General features: G+C 46.2%; 2 protein-coding genes across 11 annotated transcripts in view; one reads left to right on the top strand and one right to left on the bottom strand.

Annotated features, from left to right (window-relative positions):
- The window catches only part of LOC309364535 (uncharacterized protein), a 140,853-nt gene that overhangs the window by 102,530 nt on the left and 21,631 nt on the right, over window positions 1-16,692 (top strand). The gene's annotated exons all lie outside the window — the stretch shown is intronic.
- LOC309364496 (uncharacterized protein) overlaps window positions 1-16,692 on the bottom strand; it is a 54,828-nt gene that overhangs the window by 31,175 nt on the left and 6,961 nt on the right. For 3 of the 9 annotated variants that reach the window (XM_081901916.1, XM_081901914.1, XM_081901915.1), the window contains exons 3-4: window positions 15,927-16,206; window positions 12,435-12,561 (exon numbers count right to left, since the gene is read on the bottom strand). In XM_081901916.1, the coding sequence (XP_081758042.1) occupies window positions 12,435-12,561; window positions 15,927-16,206 (407 nt within the window). Of the gene's footprint in view, window positions 1-249; window positions 362-1,459; window positions 1,499-4,188; window positions 4,392-12,434; window positions 12,562-15,926; window positions 16,207-16,692 lie in introns of those variants that run through there. The other 6 variants (XR_014165849.1, XM_081901913.1, XM_081901918.1 and 3 more) reach the window with 4 other exon arrangements.

Genomic DNA, 16,692 nt, shown 5'->3' with positions numbered 1-16,692 from the left:
AACAAGCAGAAGAGAGGATGGAAACAGGCACATTGCACTCACTGGATTTGTTTTACACCCTGGCATATCAACTATTTAATTGTATCCAGCCCGCATTATGCATCAGGCCTCATGTTTCATCCATAGCACCTCCAGTCAACAGAGCTCCAAAGCAGCAGGAACAACTCCAACTGAGACCTTGTGTCGTGATCTTATGGTGCTGTCCTGGGTGTGTGAGTAACTTTGGGCCAAGAGAAGAAGGAGACTTACCCAGAAGGGCCAGATTCCTATAATTCTCCTCCATGATGTCCCTGTGCAAGGCCCTCTGGCCTGGATTCTGGCCTGTGAAACACACGGCCGCCTCCTCAAAGATCACCAAACCCTGAAAACAGGAAAAAAGGGAAGAGATTTATCTCACAGGTAATTTAGCAATCCAAAGATTGCAGTTAAGGCAAAGGGACTTCAAGTTCTCATTTGGAATCATTCTATCTAATTTGTTCTGTGATGCGTCCCCAAATCCCCACGTTATTAGAGCAACAAAAGAGGGACAAAAGAAACAAATAAACCAATACGTTTGTGGTATGAAAAATTATGGGATTACAGCAGGAAGGTATGTGAGCTGCACTGTTTGGGAATGAAGCAGTGTGGCTACGACTAGCTCGAAACTTTTGCAGGTGGAATTGTGGAATAGCACAAATCCCATGAATGCACAATAAAATGGATTCCTGGACTGATGTTGGAGTAGCTGAAGTCTTCCATGACTACTATATCTCTCCTTTTCGAATGTTTGGTAATCTGCTATAGGAAAGCATCAGAGACGATTATTCATGTATGCGATGACAGCAGCACAGATACTACTGGTCCACAGATGGAAAGAAGATAAAGTCCCAACCAGAGGCGAATGGCTGATGAAGATGATGGACTACACCGAAATGGCCAAATTGACTGGGAAAATCAGAAACCAGCAAGAGAAGAAATTTAAGAAGCAATGGGAAAAATTCACAATGTACTTAAGAGAACACTGTAAACAACTAAAAACTTTGGCAGGATTTGAGTAACGTTTGTAATGTACTATAAACTAAGGTAAAATTGGATTATTTAAGAAAAATAGACAAAATAAGGGAAGCAGCGGAAAAAGATTGAAAATTGTAACGATAGAAGGATGGAGGGGAGTCAAAGGATTCAGGGAATCCTAATGATGATGATGTTTATTGTTTGAATTTAAACGTACAATGTAAAATTCAATTAAAAAGATTTATTTTTATTTATTTTTTAAAAGGTGGCATTCACTACGGGGAAGAGGGAAGCTGTCTGGGCTGGAAGTGAATGACATCAATAAAACGCTGTTTGCATTTGGGGGGAGGGGAGGAAAGCATCATCGAAGTCCTCAGTCTGGCTTGGAGGTCTATAGCTGATATCCACAGTAAGGTCACTGCTGTTTCCTACTCCTACAATTTGTACCCATATGCTCTCCATACACCTTCCATACTCCAAGTGTACACATCCTTTACAGATTGCTACTCCTTCTCCCTTCCGTGTTGATATATTTCTTTTGAACAGGTTGTTGATGGCATCTGTCTGTCTCGGGAGACAATGGAAGAGTGCGCCTTCAAGGGTGAAGTCAAACCATCGGAGAGTTACAGCATCCACTATGGCTTTGGAGACTGAAATGGGAGAGACATGTTTTGTTGCAGCTGGGGCAGATGAAGGAGTCCGGTTGTGCTGCTGCAGATAGATGCAGCATGGCATTTTTTTTACCTGTGCTCTTCCCAACAAGTCATTCCTCCTCTGGTCACTGCTGTGGTGTGACAGGTTGGAGACCTCAATTTCTACATTCCAGTCATGAGTCCCATCCCACCAGGTTTCAGTAATGCCTGTTAGGTCACATTTGCCACCCTGTATTAAGCAATGACAAACCTAGACAGCATCTTAAAAAGCAGAGACATCGCCTTGCCAACAAAGGTCCGTATAGTTAAAGCCATGGTTTTCCCAGTAGTGATGTATGGAAGTGAGAGCTGGACCATAAAGAAGGCCAAAGAATTGATGCTTTTGAATTATGGTGGTGGAGGAGACTCTTGAGAGTCCCATGGACTGCAAGAAGATCAAACCGATCCATTCTTAAGGAAATCAGCCCTGAGTGCTCACTGGAAGGACAGATCCTGAAGTTGAGGCTCCAAGACTTTGGCCACCTCGTGAGAAGAGAAGACTCCCTGGAAAAGACCCTGATGTTGGGAAAGATGGAGGGCACAAGGAGAAGGGGATGACAGAGGACGAGATGGTTGGACAGTGTTCTCGAAGCCACAAACATGAATCTGACCAAACTACGAGAGGCAGTGGAAGACAGGAGTGCCTGGTGTGCTCTCGTCCATGGGGTCACGAAGATTCGGACACGACTAAACAACAACAACAATTAAGAGCTCACGTTTAAAAGAAAGCATTTCATTTAACAAGATTTATATGCCATTGAATTTTTTTTTTAATCTAAGCTGTTTACATAAAACATATTCATAGGGGGGAAATTGATTAAAATCAGCAGATTAAAAACTAGTGGACTTAACCAAAAGCTTAACATGAGGGATGTTAGCATCCAAAATGCTTTTATGAAGCGTTAACTGCAAGAGCTGTAGAACTCTCATGACATCATACACTCTGTGGCAGTTATGGCAGTTATTTCAGTTACGGCAGCTAGTACTGAACAGTCTTAACAGAGCAGCAGGTATGTTATGTTGGTTGCGCAGCTGTCTGCCTCAGCCAGTCTGTAAGACGCTTTAGCAAATTCAGTATCACCTACCCTCATTGTCTATTTACCATATTTTTCGCTCTATAAGACGCACCAGACCACCAGACACACCTAGTTTTTGGAGGAGGAAAACAAGAAAAAAATATTCTGAATCTCAGAAGCCAGAACAGCAAGAGGGATCGCTGTGCAGTGAAAGCAGCAATCCCTCTTGCTGTTCTGGCTTCTGGGATAGCTGCGCAGCCTGCATTCGCTCCATAAGACGCACACACATTTCCCCTTACTTTTTAGGAGGGAAAAAGTGAGTCTTATAGAGCAAAAAATACGGTAATCTGCAACTGCAAGCACACTAAGTTATATGTTAAATTTTGAAAGGGAGTGTCTTGCGTAGTTTTTATACGAGGGAAAAGAGAACTAATTAAAAGGTCAAATGACCCAGGGCTGCCTTCCGCATACTCTGCAAACGGGAACGAGAGTTTAATTCCCACATAACAGACCATAGTACAGTGGTACCTCTGGTTACGTACTTACAGTGGTGCCTCGCAAGACGAAATTAATCCGTTCTGTGAGTCTCTTCGTCTTGTGGTTTTTTCGTCTTGCGAAGCACAGCTATTAATGGCTTAGCGGCTTTAAGAAAAAGGAAAAAAACTCGCAAGACGTTGTGGTTGACCACAAACTTGACATGAGTGTGACGCGGCAGCTAAAAAAGCCAATGCAATTCTGGGCTGCATCAATAGGAGTATAGCATCTAGATCAAGGGAAGTAATAGTGCCACTGTATTCTGCTCTGGTCAGACCTCACCTGGAGTACTGTGTCCAGTTCTGGGCACCACAGTTCAAGAAGGACACTGACAAACTGGAACGTGTCCAGAGGAGGGCAACCAAGATGGTCAAAGGCCTGGAAACGATGCCTTATGAGGAACGGCTAAGGGAGCTGGGCATGTTTAGCCTGGAAAAGAGGAGGTTAAGGGGTGATATGATAGCCATGTTCAAATATATAAAAGGATGTCACATAGAGGAGGGAGAAAGGTTGTTTTCTGCTGCTCCAGAGAAGCGGACACGGAGCAATGGATCCAAACTACAAGAAAGAAGATGCCACCTAAACATTAGGAAGAACTTCCTGACAGTAAGAGCTGTTTGACAGTGGAATTTGCTGCCAAGGAGTGTGGTGGAGTCTCCTTCTTTGGAGGTCTTTAAGCAGAGGCTTGACAACCATATGTCAGGAGTGCTCTGATGGGGTTTCCTGCTTGGCAGGGGGTTGGACTCGATGGCCCTTGTGGTCTCTTCCAACTCTAGGATTCTAGGTCGCTGCCAGTCCGTGTGGGCAACACTGTTGCTCTGACCAATGGACTGGGGCGCAGGGAGCTTTGTGGAAACTTCCATTGTGCGATCCCAGTCGCCTCCTTTGCAAGATTCAGTGGGAGGCGGATCCCTAAGCTTCGGGGGAAGGGAGGAGGCTCACGGGCAGAGCACCTGCTTGGCATGCAGAAGGTCCCGGGCTCCATCCCCAGTTGGGCCGGGAAGAGCCCAGGGAGAGCTGCTGCCAGCCCGTGCAGGCAATATTGAGCTGGCTGGACCACTGGTCTGATTCCGCGACGGGGCTTTCCTCCCTCCCTCCCCTCCCCCCACCTCCCTCATCATCCCCCGAGCGGCCCCCGAGGCCCCCTTTGCGGCCTCCAGAAACCTCGCCCCTCCCCCGCTGCGCCCACCTCAAGCGCCGCTCGACCGCCGTCCTTCTCCGCCGCCGCCCTCCGCGCCCCTCTCGCTCTCGCCCCAAGGCACGACGGGAAAGCCAGTGCCGCCGAGCGCGGCTGCCGCGGAATCTCACCGTCTAGGTGGCGGGAGGAAACTACGACTCCCAGCAGCCACCGCGAAGGGAGGACTTAGAACGTCCAGCTGCTCCGCGCTGATTGGAAGGGGAGGGGAAAGAAGAGCGGTATGGTGCTATTAATACCTTCTGTCTTGTCGTGGCGGCTCCCGGCCTGCAGGTGGCGCCGCGCTCTCGCTTCCGGGAGGATTCGCCCTTTGCGGAGAGTTCGGCTCCATTCCAAGCTCCCCTGGGGTGGATTTCATTCATTGGATTGGATTATAGTTCTGGGCCACTTTCCATTCAAACGGATCCGAAAGCTGCTTACAAGCATTAAATAACAACGACAATATATTACATAGTAGAACATCTCAAATAGAACATCAATCATATAGAATAATTTAACAAATCAACAAAACAATCGCAATCTCCAGGCAGCAGGGAGTCTAGGATTGTGCAGCCCGCGACTGGGGAGCTTTGGTTCAGTCCGGACCATTCATTTTAGTGGATTGCACTTCTGGTTACCTGTATCTCAGATTTGCAGGAGGAGCAAAACCGAAGGTGTCAGGGCTGCTGTAAGCCAGGAAGCCTAGCTCCGTTGTGGGCAAATTTTTAGAAAATGATGTTTTCAAATACATGTTTTGTGATGTGCTAGATTTGCCCAAAAGGGAAGTCAAAAATTTGAACAAAAATATGTGTAGTTTCAAGTCAGGCATGGATTTTGAGACACTCGCATAAAAATAATAATAATTAATAGAAATAGAAAATAAATAAATTATTATTAAAACACGCCTGCTTCCCCTCTCCCTCTCCCTGCAACAGCAATTTTAAAAAAGTTTTTTAATGCAGCTGTTTGTTGCAGGAGCATTCCTGCACAAAAGAGGTGGTGCTAGATTTGCCCAAAAGGGAAGTCAAAAATTTGAAAAATATGTGTGTAGTTTCAAGTCAGGCATGGATTTTGAGACACACGCATAAAAATAATAATAAATAATAGAAAAAGAAAATAATTATTAAAACTGTATTCTTCACTGTATGAGTCTGGGATTGTGCAGCCCGGGTCTTCTGGAGGGATTGGGGGGGGGGGGGTTTGCTCTGGTTCAGTCTGAACCATTCATCTTAGTGGACTGCATTTAAACCCCACCAGGGACCGCCTAATGCCATGCATGGCTCTCCCCTTCCATCATGCACAGCAACCTTGCGGGGAAGGCTGGCCAAGATGTGTGGGGATCTGAACAGATCTGACTTTGTGCATACTCAGCTGTGGCCCATCTCCTGAGGAGTTAATTCACGGCTGGCTTCCTTCGCCCTCTTGCACAGCTGAAACACAGTGCCGGATTACCAAAGGCAGTGCAGGCCTACGGGCCCCAGACCTTTTAGGGACCCTGTGACAACAGATCAAAGTAATATTGATTTGGTTCATTAAAATAGTTGTTTGGTAAAATAAAAAACGTTATTAGGAGATAATTTGCGAGGCTCCTCCCCGAGATTTCAGCTGCCTGAGGGCCTCCACATGGTTTAATCCGGCACTGCCGAAACATTTCCTTGGAGGATGTCACTGTCAATATGAAAGAAGAGATGAGCTATTCTGTCTCTCGCTCCCCAAACTTTAAAAAAAATTCCTTCCAGTAGCACCTTAAAGACCAACTAAGTTAGTTCTTGGTATGAGCTTTCGTGTGCATGCACACTTCTTCAGATACACATTTGATACCCCAAACTTTAGTTATGCTGTTGCCACTTCTGAACCCATTTGCTATCCATGCCCCTTTCTTCGTGAATACCTCGTTTTTAAAATATATTTCAGTAGGAGCATGTGGGAGATGTCAATTTCAGCTGTATCCCCTTACAATTGGCCTGTGTTTCTGCCACAGGCTGGCTATGGTCCACCACCCTGAAGTTCCCTCTGCTTCTTACTAGTGTTAGGATTGCCGTATTTCAAAAAGTAAAAGTTGCTGTGTTTTTTTCTAGGAAGATCCAAATATTATCAAACTTTTTTAAAAATAAACCCCCAAAGTTTAGCTCTTTTTTTACGAAAATGCCCCCCAAAATATAATTTTTCAGTTTGAATACCAAAGATCTGGAAATTCCCCCCAGACGTCACTTTGAAATCCTGGACTAGTGTTCAATTGCTCAAAACACTCTGGTCTTAGTTATTTATAGGATGTTCCTTCGGTGTGAATCTTTTGGCACAATCATTCCATGCTTTTTCCCCTTTTATTTTTCTTTATTGTCATTGTCCCATACAGAACAATGAAATTGAAAAATCTACACAAGACATTCAAAAACCCCTAAAAACTCTGAAACCCCATTTTAAAATACAATATACTATAGAGACTCCTTATACTGCGTTTAAAACCAGAATTGCATTTGGGTAGAAACTGTTTCTCAGCCAACATTCCTAAGATTCACTGGCTTAGCTCTCACATAATGCTAAGCTGTGGTTTATTACTGTCAAGGTGAACCATAGTTAACAAGCCATAGCTGAAGCCGAGACACTGGGCGGATGGTCACTTAACATCAGAGCAGCCAAACCTTGAGAACCATTTCCATTGTTGGCCCCTCTTCATTCATGGCTCTGTTGCTTTTAGCAGTAAATTCCTGCATTCAAATATAACACAAAACCCTGGCTAATGTCAAATGAGGATTACAAACTTTTGCTAACAGGTGACTTTTAATATTTAACAGACCATAGTTAAACTGCTGGGTAAGTTTCACAGATATCACTAAGCCATGGTTTAATAAAACATCATTTATAAAAAAAAGGCGAGCAAGAGATGGAATGACAGACGTTTGCAAAACTATGCATGGCAGGAAGAAAGTCGATAGAGGAAAGTTTTTATCCCTCTCTCACAACACGAAAACTTGTGGCTATCCAATGAAGCTGGAAAATTCAGGACAGGTAAAGAAAGTACTTATTTTACATAGATAAACTGTGGAACTCACTCCAGCAGGAAACAGTGACGGCCACCAACTTGGATGGCTTTAAGAGAGGTTTAGAGAAATTAAAGGAGGGTAAGTCCATCAATAGGGATGCGGGTGGCGCTGTGGGTAAAACCTCAGTGCCTAGGACTTGCCGATTGTATGGTCGGCGGTTCGAATCCCCGCGGTGGGGTGAGCTCCCGTCGTTCGGTCCCAGCTCCTGCCCACCTAGCAGTTCGAAAGCACTCTTAAGTGCAAGTAGATAAATAGGTACCGCAAATTATTGCTGTTAGCTGCCCTGAGCCCGGCTAAGGCTGGGGAGGGCGGGATATAAATACAATTTATTATTATTATTATTATTACCGCTTAATAGCGAGAAGGTAAACGGCGTTTCCGTGTGCGGTGCTGGCTCGCCAGCTACAGCTTTGTTACGCTGGCCACGTGACCCGGAAGTGTCTTCGGACGGCGCCGGCTCACGGCCTCTAGAGCGAGATGAGCACGCAACCCTAGAGTCGGACACGACTGGCCCGTACGGGCAGGGGTACCTTTACCTTTAAGTCCATCAATGGAGGAGGTTGGAAGGCTGTGCTGTGAGCAATGTTCTGTCCTTACTTGCAGGAAACCACAGGAGTGGAGAGGGCCCGTTTTCCTGATCCAGCAAGCTCTTCTGTTAACCATGCTTTGTCGTTATGTGCAAAAGAGACTATGGTCTTTCCTGTGCAAGTGCTGTCCTTGTGACAGATACCACAGCTGACTGAGGGTTTAAATGACTTATTCCCTTGTGTGGATTTGGTGGTGATATGCAACCAACTCTACTCACCTGAAAACTCTTTCCATGGCAACTACGGTGATACCTTGGTTGTCGAACTTAATCCGTTCCGGGAGTCCATTCGACTCCCGAAACTGTTCGAAAAGCAAGGCACGGCTTCCGATTGGCTGAAGGAGCTTCCTGCACTCGATTGGAAGCCACGTCTGACGTTCAGCTTCCAAAAAAATTCGCAACCACAACACTTACTTCCAGGTTTGCAGCGTTCAGAAGCCGATTTGTTTTGGACCGAAGCCATTCGAGAATCAAGGTACCACTGTATATTGTTCTTTTCCAGTGTGGACTCACTGTTGGAAACTAAAGCCACCGACGTGGCTGAAGCTCTTTCCATTCAGTGGACTTATATGATTTTGCTCCTGTATGAGGTTTCTGATGTACACTAAAGCAGTGTTTCCCAACCTTGGGCCTCCAGCTGTTTTTGAACTACAATTCCCATCATCCCTGACCACTGGTCTTGCTAGCTAGGGATGATGGGAGTTGTAGTTCAAAAACAGCTGGAGGCCCAAGGTTGGGAAACACTGCACTAAAGGACCCCTGGATGGTTAAGTCCATTCAAATTCAACTATGGGGGGGCAGCGCTAATCTCTACTTTCAGGCCGAGGGAGCAAGCGTTTGTCTGCAGCAGCTTTTCTGCATCATGAGGCCAGCATGACTAAACCACTTCTGGCACAACACAACACCGTGATGATTGCCAGAGCGCCTGGAAACACCATTTACCTTCCCACCGCAGTGGTACCTATTTATTTACTCACACTGGTATGCTTTCAAACTGCTAGGTTGGCAGGAGCTAGGATAGAGCAACGGGAGCTCACCCACATTGTGAGGATTCGAACCGCCAATCTTACGATCTGCAAGCTCAAGTGGCTCAGTGATTTAGATCACAGTGTCACCCACATTCCATACTAAGACGTACCCTTCAGCTGAAGCCCTTTCCACATCCCAAACAATGATATTCTTTCTCTGCAAAATGGATTATTTTATGGTTAAAGAGGCTCTTGCTTTAGCTGAGCTCTTTCCACACTCTGAACATTCATACAGCTTCTCACCTATATGGGCCCTTTGGTAGTTAGTAACTTATGGTCAAAGTACTTTCCACACTCTGAACATGAAAATGCTTTCTCCCCTGTATGTAAAGCAAGGGTTTGGCTACAATTGAAGCTTTTCCCAAACTCACATGTATGGAGTGTCTGATAATTAAGAAGGTCACTATTCCGGCTGAAGCACTTTCCACAATTGGAACATTTATGTGGCTTCTCTGATGATGAGAATGGCTACTATGATCTCTTAAGCTTTTTCCACACACTGAGCATTTATACTGTTTCCATCCAGAATGGATTCTTTATTTAACTGCACACAGCTCTGAGTGAAGCTCTTTCCACACACTAAGCATTTATATGGTTTATCCTGTGTGAATTCTTGAGTGTAAGGAAAGGTGTCTCTTGTACGCAAAGCTGCTTTTACACACTGAGCACTTATATAGTTTTTCTCCAGTGTGGATTTTTTGATGATCAAGAAGTTTGGAGCTCAGACGGAAACACTTTTCGCACTCAGAACATTTAAACGGTCTCTCTCCTGAATGGACTTTTTGGTGAGAAAGAAGCGCAGAGCTCTGAGCAAAGCCCTTTCCACACTCTAAGCATTTATACGGTTTCTCCCCTGTGTGGATTCTTTGATGACTAAGAAGGTGACTGTAGCGGCTAAAGCACTTTCCGCAATTGGAACATTTATGTGGTTTCTCTCCTGTGTGGGTTCTCTGGTGACGGGTAAGGCCACTACGGTCTGTGAAGCTCTTTCCACACTCTGTGCATTTATATGGTTTTTCTCCAGTGTGGATTCTTTGATGATTAAAAAGGTTGTAGGTCTGTCGGAAACACTTTCCGCACTCTGAACATTTATGTGGTTTCCCTTCTGTGTGGATTCTTTCATGTTTAGACAGTTTATTGCTATCAGCGAAGTTATTTCCACACACTGAGCACTTATATAGCTCCCCCCCAGTGTGGATTTGTTGACGAGCAGGAAGCTTGGAGCTCAAACGGACACTCTTTCTGTTCTCTGAACATTTAGAGTGTTTCCCTTCTGTGTGGGTTCTTTCATGTAGATGAAGAAGTGACTTGTACTTGAAGCTCCTTTCACACTCTGAACATTGAAACAGTTTATCCCCATTATGTTTTCTCCCAAGGGTGCTGGGATTCAATATTCCAGCTGGGTTTCTTACACAAGGAGAGACTTTTTCCTGTTTCTTGCCTGTATGATGTTTTTCCAGCATCAAAGTTTCATTGAAGCCAGCACCGTCTGGAACAACAGTGTCCTTCCTCAAATTCTCTTCTGCTTCAGTTTTAATTCCCTGGGGTTCATTCTCTTCACTGCTCTCCCTCCCATCACCTGCAGGAATACAAAGGGAGACCTGATCAGGGAAGAACGGACACCAAAGTTTGAGAACAATCCCAATTAATGTCTGTGTGAAAAGCAGAAGAGGAAGGATAGCCAGGGGGCAGCCACTGTTGATGGGCACTAAGACTGGGCCGCGTTCACCCTTGATCAATGCTCCTGCGGGCCGCATGCCGAAGGCACCGTGTTTTTCGTTCTATAAGAAACACTTTCCCCCCTCCAAAAATTAAGGGGAGGTGTGTGCGTCTTATGGAGCGAATGCAGGCTCCATGGCTTCAGCGAAAGCAACGCGAAGCCTACGGAGTGCACCGATCCCTCTTGCTCTCCTGGCTTTGCTTCGCTGGAGAGGTGCTGCACATCTTTCCCTCTCTGCACAGCACCCCTTCTGCAAAGCGGGAGGAGAAATGGAAGGGGCTCCGTTTCTCCTGCTGCTTTGCTGAAGGGGCGCTGAGCAGAGAGGGAGATATATTTTCCCTCTTGTTCTCCCTCTCTAAAACTAGGTGCGTCATATGGTCGGGCGCATCCTATAGAGCGAAAAATGTGGTAAGTGTAGCCAAAGGTGAGCAGGGCCACTCCACATGGTCTTTCTCACACATACACCCTTGCATGTACACACACAGGACACACACACACAGCCCCCACCTCACACCTGAACTGTGCATATCAGCTGGGCTGGGAGTTCTCAGATGGGTCTGAGAAGCAGGAAGGAGTAAGGTTTCATCCTCAACACTGGGCTGCACCCACCCCTCATCTCTTTGCATCTGCTGCCAAAATCAGTGGCGTCTTGGTAGGTCAGATAAATTTGCTTTGTAAATCAGACCCTCAAAATTGAAGGTTGTGTATTATAGAGCTCTGGAAGCCCAGAGCAAATTTGACATCACACTTGCCAGGCAACAAAATCTCCCCTCTCCTAATCCCCTCGTGTTGTTCCTGAGGTTCTCCCAACTTGCCAGAAATGATTTGGAGGGCCACACAAGCAGAAAAGAGGAGAGAAAAATAGGCCCACAGCACTTGTGGGGTTCATTTTACACCCCACTAGCATAACTATTTAGTTGTATCTAGCCCTCGGAAATTAAAAGACGCCTGCTTCTTGGGAGAAAAGCAATGACAAACCTAGCCTTGACCGCATCTTAAAAAGCAGAGACATCACCTTGCCAGCAAAGGTCCGTATAGTTAAAGCTATGGTTTTCCCAGTAGTGATGTATGGAAGTGAGAGCTGGACGATAAAGAAGGCTGATCGCCGAAGAATGGATGCTTTTGAATTATGGTGCTGGAGGAGACTCTTGAGTCCCATGGACTGCAAGAAGATCAAACCTCTCCATTCTTAAGGAAATCAGCCCTGAGTGCTCACTGGAAGGACAGATCCTGAAGCTGAGGCTCCAATACTTTGGCCACCTCAAGAGAAGAGAGGACTCCCTGGAAAAGACCCTGATGTTGGGAAAGATGGAGGGCACAAGGAGAAGGGGACGACAGAGGACGAGATTGCTGGACGGTGTTCTCAAAGCTACCAACATGAGTTTGACCCAACTGCGTGAGGCAGTGGAAGACAGGAGTGCCTGGCGTGCTCTGGTCCAGGGGGTCACGAAGAGTCGGACACAACTAAATGACTAAACAACATCAACAAAGCCCTCGGTATGTATCAGGTCACACATTTCATCCTTAGCGCCTCTGTCAGCAGAGCTCAAAAGCAGCAGGGACAACAACTGAGACCTCGTGCTATGATCTTATGGTGCTGTCCTGGGTGGGTGGGGAACCTCAGGCTAAGAGAAGGAGGATACTAACCCAGAGAGGCCAGATTCCTGTAATTCTCCTCCATGACTTCTCTGTGCAAGGCCCTCTGGCCCGGATCCAGAAGGGCCCACTCCTCCTCTGTGAAATGCACAGTCACATCCTCAAAGGTCACCGGGCCCTGAAAGCACAAAAAAGGGAAGAGCTTTATCTCACAGATAATTTAGCAATCCATAGAGGTAGGTAAGGTGAGGCGACTGCAGGTTCCACTGCGGAACCCAAAGGATGTCTGAAGAGCCTAGAAGCCCCAATGGGATGCAGGACCTGAGCAGAAGAGGCCTCTCTTGTTCTCCAGCGAATGTTACTTCCGAGTTATGGTGCCTCCGATCGTGGAGGTGGAACATAGCCGTTGTGGCTACTAGACAAGGTCGGTTTCTCCCTGGAAAAGGAGTCACCCTTGCTGGAGAACATGTCAAGAGCTTTGCTGGATCAGGCCTATGGCCCATCTACTTCAACTCCCTGTTTTCACAATGGCTATCTACATACTTTATGGGAAATGCATTTGGAAGCCAAAAATGTATTGAGGATCAGGTAGGTAGCCGTGTTGGTCTGACACAGTCAGAAAAAAAATAAAAATTAAAAAATGTCCGGTAGCACCATAGACCAACTAAGTTTGTTCTGGGTGTAAAATTTTGTGAAGAATCTGAAGAATACCTGAAGAATCTGAAGAAGTGTGCATGCACACAAAAGCTTATACCCAGAACAAACTTAGTTGATCTCTAAGGTGCTACTGGATAATTTTTTAATATATTTCGAATGTATCGAGGACTTAGTGATCTGACACGGTTACCCTTCCTGCCTCTGTTCCTTCCCCCTTCCTCGCTCTTGTTAAGTTTTTTGATGGCGTGGGAAGAGTCTTTAATGTCCTGAAAATGCTGGGAGGCGGTAAAGCCCCACACACAGCTGCCATAATCAGTTGGGAGGATAATGCTGGGTACCGTATTTTTCGCCCTATAGGACGCACTTTTCCCCTTCCAAAAATGAAGGGGAAATGTGTGTGTGTCCTATGGGGCGAATGCAGGCTTTCGCTGAAGCCTGGAGAGTGAGAGGGGTTGGTGCGCACTGACCCCTCTCGCTCTCCAGGCTTCAGGAAGCTCTCAGCAAGCCTTGGGAGCCCGCGGAAGTTCCCATTGGGCTCCCTAGGCTTGGGGATAGAAGCCTGCATCTCAAAGACTTCAGTTCCCCGACCTGGTTTGGAGGCTGGCGGCGGGGAGAAGCACGCTTCTCCCCGCCGCCAGCCCCACAAGCTCAGGGAACAGCGGGGAGGCGCAGCGCCGCCATCCCGCTGTTCCCCGACCTGGTTTGGGCTTCAGGCAGATATCCGCTATCCGCAAGCAGTGGGAGCCCGGCGGGAAGTCGCAACGGTCTCCCAAGGCTTGTGGAGAGCTGCCTGTTCTGTGGGCCGGGGTCGGGGGAAGCTCAGGCTTCCCCCGCCCCAGGGGGGAAAATAATTTTTTTTTCTTTATTTCCCCGCTCCAAAACTAGTGTCCTATGGGCCGGTGCGTCCTATAGGGTGAAAAATACGGTACCTTCTTTGATGTTGGACATTGTTTTTTTTAGAAAGTGAGGTATTGGGAGGGGATGGCTAATGGATGATCTGCATGTAGCCAGTCGCCACACAGGCTATATATAAAATCAGATGGTCTGGGCTAGGTTTCTATGAAGCTCATGCATGGACTGATGGCCGCGGATCTGTGCAAACTGAGGCTTCTTGAGGGCTTCCAAGTGGCAGACTGAAGTGTTTGCTTGGTCCATATACATTGCTTGCTGTTTCAGAATGAAATATTTAATCTTCTCATTCACTTGTGTATTTCGTATTGCTTCTGGATCTCATTCTAAAAGAACCACCTTGCATTTGGCAAGACATAAATCTGTACGAAACCCTCAAGCAGCACCTGAGCATAAGAGCCTTCTCCTCTCCTGTGGTTTTCACCAACTGGTATTCAGAAGCATTCTTGCCCGGTCCACAACCGTCAGGGTTCGTTAACACCAGTGGCCTGAATTTGTTTAATCCTCTTTCAAAGCATCGTTGGTAGCTAATAAAGCTTTTCAAAGGCGCTCTGAATACTTTTTGGGAAGCGTAGAGAGAGCAGCATTGATGTGCTCATTTCCTGCACTGGGGCATCTGGTTATTATTATTATTATTAATAATAATAATAATAATAATAATAATACCCCGCCCATGTGGCTAGGTTTCCCCAGCCACTCTGGGTGGCTCCCAACAGATACTGAAAATAGAATAAAACATCAACCATTAAAAGCTTCCCTAAACAGGGCTGCTTTCAGATGTCTTCTAAAAGTCAGATAGTTGTTTATCTCCTTGACATCTGATGGGAGGGCGTTCCACAGGGCGGGTGCCACTACCAAGAAGGCCCTCTGCCTGGTTCCCTGTAACCTCACTTCTTGCAGGGAGGGAACTCTGTGTCCGGGCAGAACGATGGGGGTGGAGACACTCCTTCAGAAATACTGGGCCAAGCCTGTTTAGGGCTTTAAAAGTCAGCACCAACACTTTGTATTGTGCTCGGAAACTGCCACTGTGAGAACAGGATACTGGACTAGATGGGCTCTTGGCTTGATCCAGTCGGCTCTTTGTATGTTCTTACTGAAAGGAAATCCTAAAGATGTCAATGGGACTGAATACCAGGTGCTGGAAATCACAAGTGGGGAGAGTGAGGCTGTTGAGCTCATGTCTTGCTTGCAGGCTTCTCACTGTGGCACCTCTCTGGCTATTGCAGCCAGGCTCTTCCAAAGTTCTTCTGCAGCTAAGGAAGAACACATTAGAGCTGCAAAAAGAAAACAGAAACAGACTGGCAGAATCCGAGACCAGGGAGAAGAGTCGGTGGAGGAAGATTGGAAGAAATTTAAAGATTATTTACAGAAACATTGTAAAATTAAGGAATGTTAGAAGGATGTTGGAATTAAGTTATGTGGTTTTAGCAGAAATGTTATAAAGGATTAAGAAATAACAGACTGTTAATTGGTGAAAGGAGGGAAAGTAAAGTTACATTATATTAAGATAAATTACAGGACAAAAATTGGAAAAGATGGAAAGGATTTGCTGAAATAGCTAACCGAACTAGAATACAAAAAAGGGAGGTGTGAGGAGGTCAAGGAAACAAGCAAATGAAAGATAAGTTCTGGGAAGATTCGCTGTTTTTTTTAAATTGTTCTTATTTTTCTGTTTTCTTTTTTTTCTTTTTCCTTATTGTGATGTGTTGTTTTGTTTTTGTTTAATATGGTGTTTTCTATTTTTTCTTTTTGTAACCTTTAAAACTTTAATAAATATTTTTTTTTAAAAAAAAAAGAAAACAGAAACTATGCAGAGCAGGCACAGGCAGCCTCGGCCCTCCAGATGTTTTGGGACTACAATTCCCATCATCCCTGGTCCTAGGGATCATGGGAGTTGTAGTCCCAAAACATCTGGAGGGCCGAGGTTGCCTATGCCTGATGCAGAGCATTCAAAGCCTGCACATCGGGCAACAGTACCAGAAGCCGAGGGGAAGGGGCAGATCCTGCACAGCTCTCCATTCCTTCTTCCTGCAACCGATTCAGCAGCTCTGCAGAAACAGTTTCTGCTCCACGCGGAGGAGAAGACGGCCTGGAAGAAAACGTCACCATCATTTTTGCAACGGAGCAGGGGCTGTCGTCCGGGGGTGGCGGCCACAAGACCAGGACTGCGATTCCTGCACCGCAGGGCGTCTGACTAGATGCCCCTTCTAATTCTCCAGTTCTGTAATTCTGTGGTTCTGTTGTTTTCACCATCTGCAAGGGAGACAAAAGAAGGTCGGAGGGCATTTTAGACCTTTGCAACAGCGGGGGGCACCTCAGGCCAAATGTGGACCTCCAGACCTCTCTGCCTGGCCCTCTGACCCCCCCCTCCAAGGCCACACCTCCTCAAGGGCTTTCCCCCGGTTGGAACGTACCACTTGAAATGTGAGCATGTCTCTTGTTTGCACAGCTAGAACGATGCTTACTATACGAAAGTTAAGAGTCACATTCATTGCCCCACCCACTTTTTGCCTCTGGCTCCGCCCACGGGGGAGTCACACCCACCCACCAAGGAGGCAAGCGATGGCCACCAACTCTGATGGCTTTGAAAGAGGATTAGACAAATTATTGGAGGAGAGAGCTATTGAAGGCCTCTAGCTATGATGGGTATGCTCTGCACCTACTCTTGGGTTTTATTCTTTTAAGGCTGACAGCAGAGCTTCTTTCTACAGAGAATCTTTATTATTTACAAAAAAAAAATTAC

The sequence above is a fragment of the Podarcis melisellensis genome (assembly GCF_964234715.1).
Source record: "Podarcis melisellensis genome assembly, chromosome: 2".
In the NCBI taxonomy this organism is placed as follows: Eukaryota; Metazoa; Chordata; class Lepidosauria; order Squamata; family Lacertidae; genus Podarcis; species Podarcis melisellensis.
Note: the sequence above shows the minus strand (reverse complement) of the source record. Positions and strands in the feature narration are given on the sequence as shown.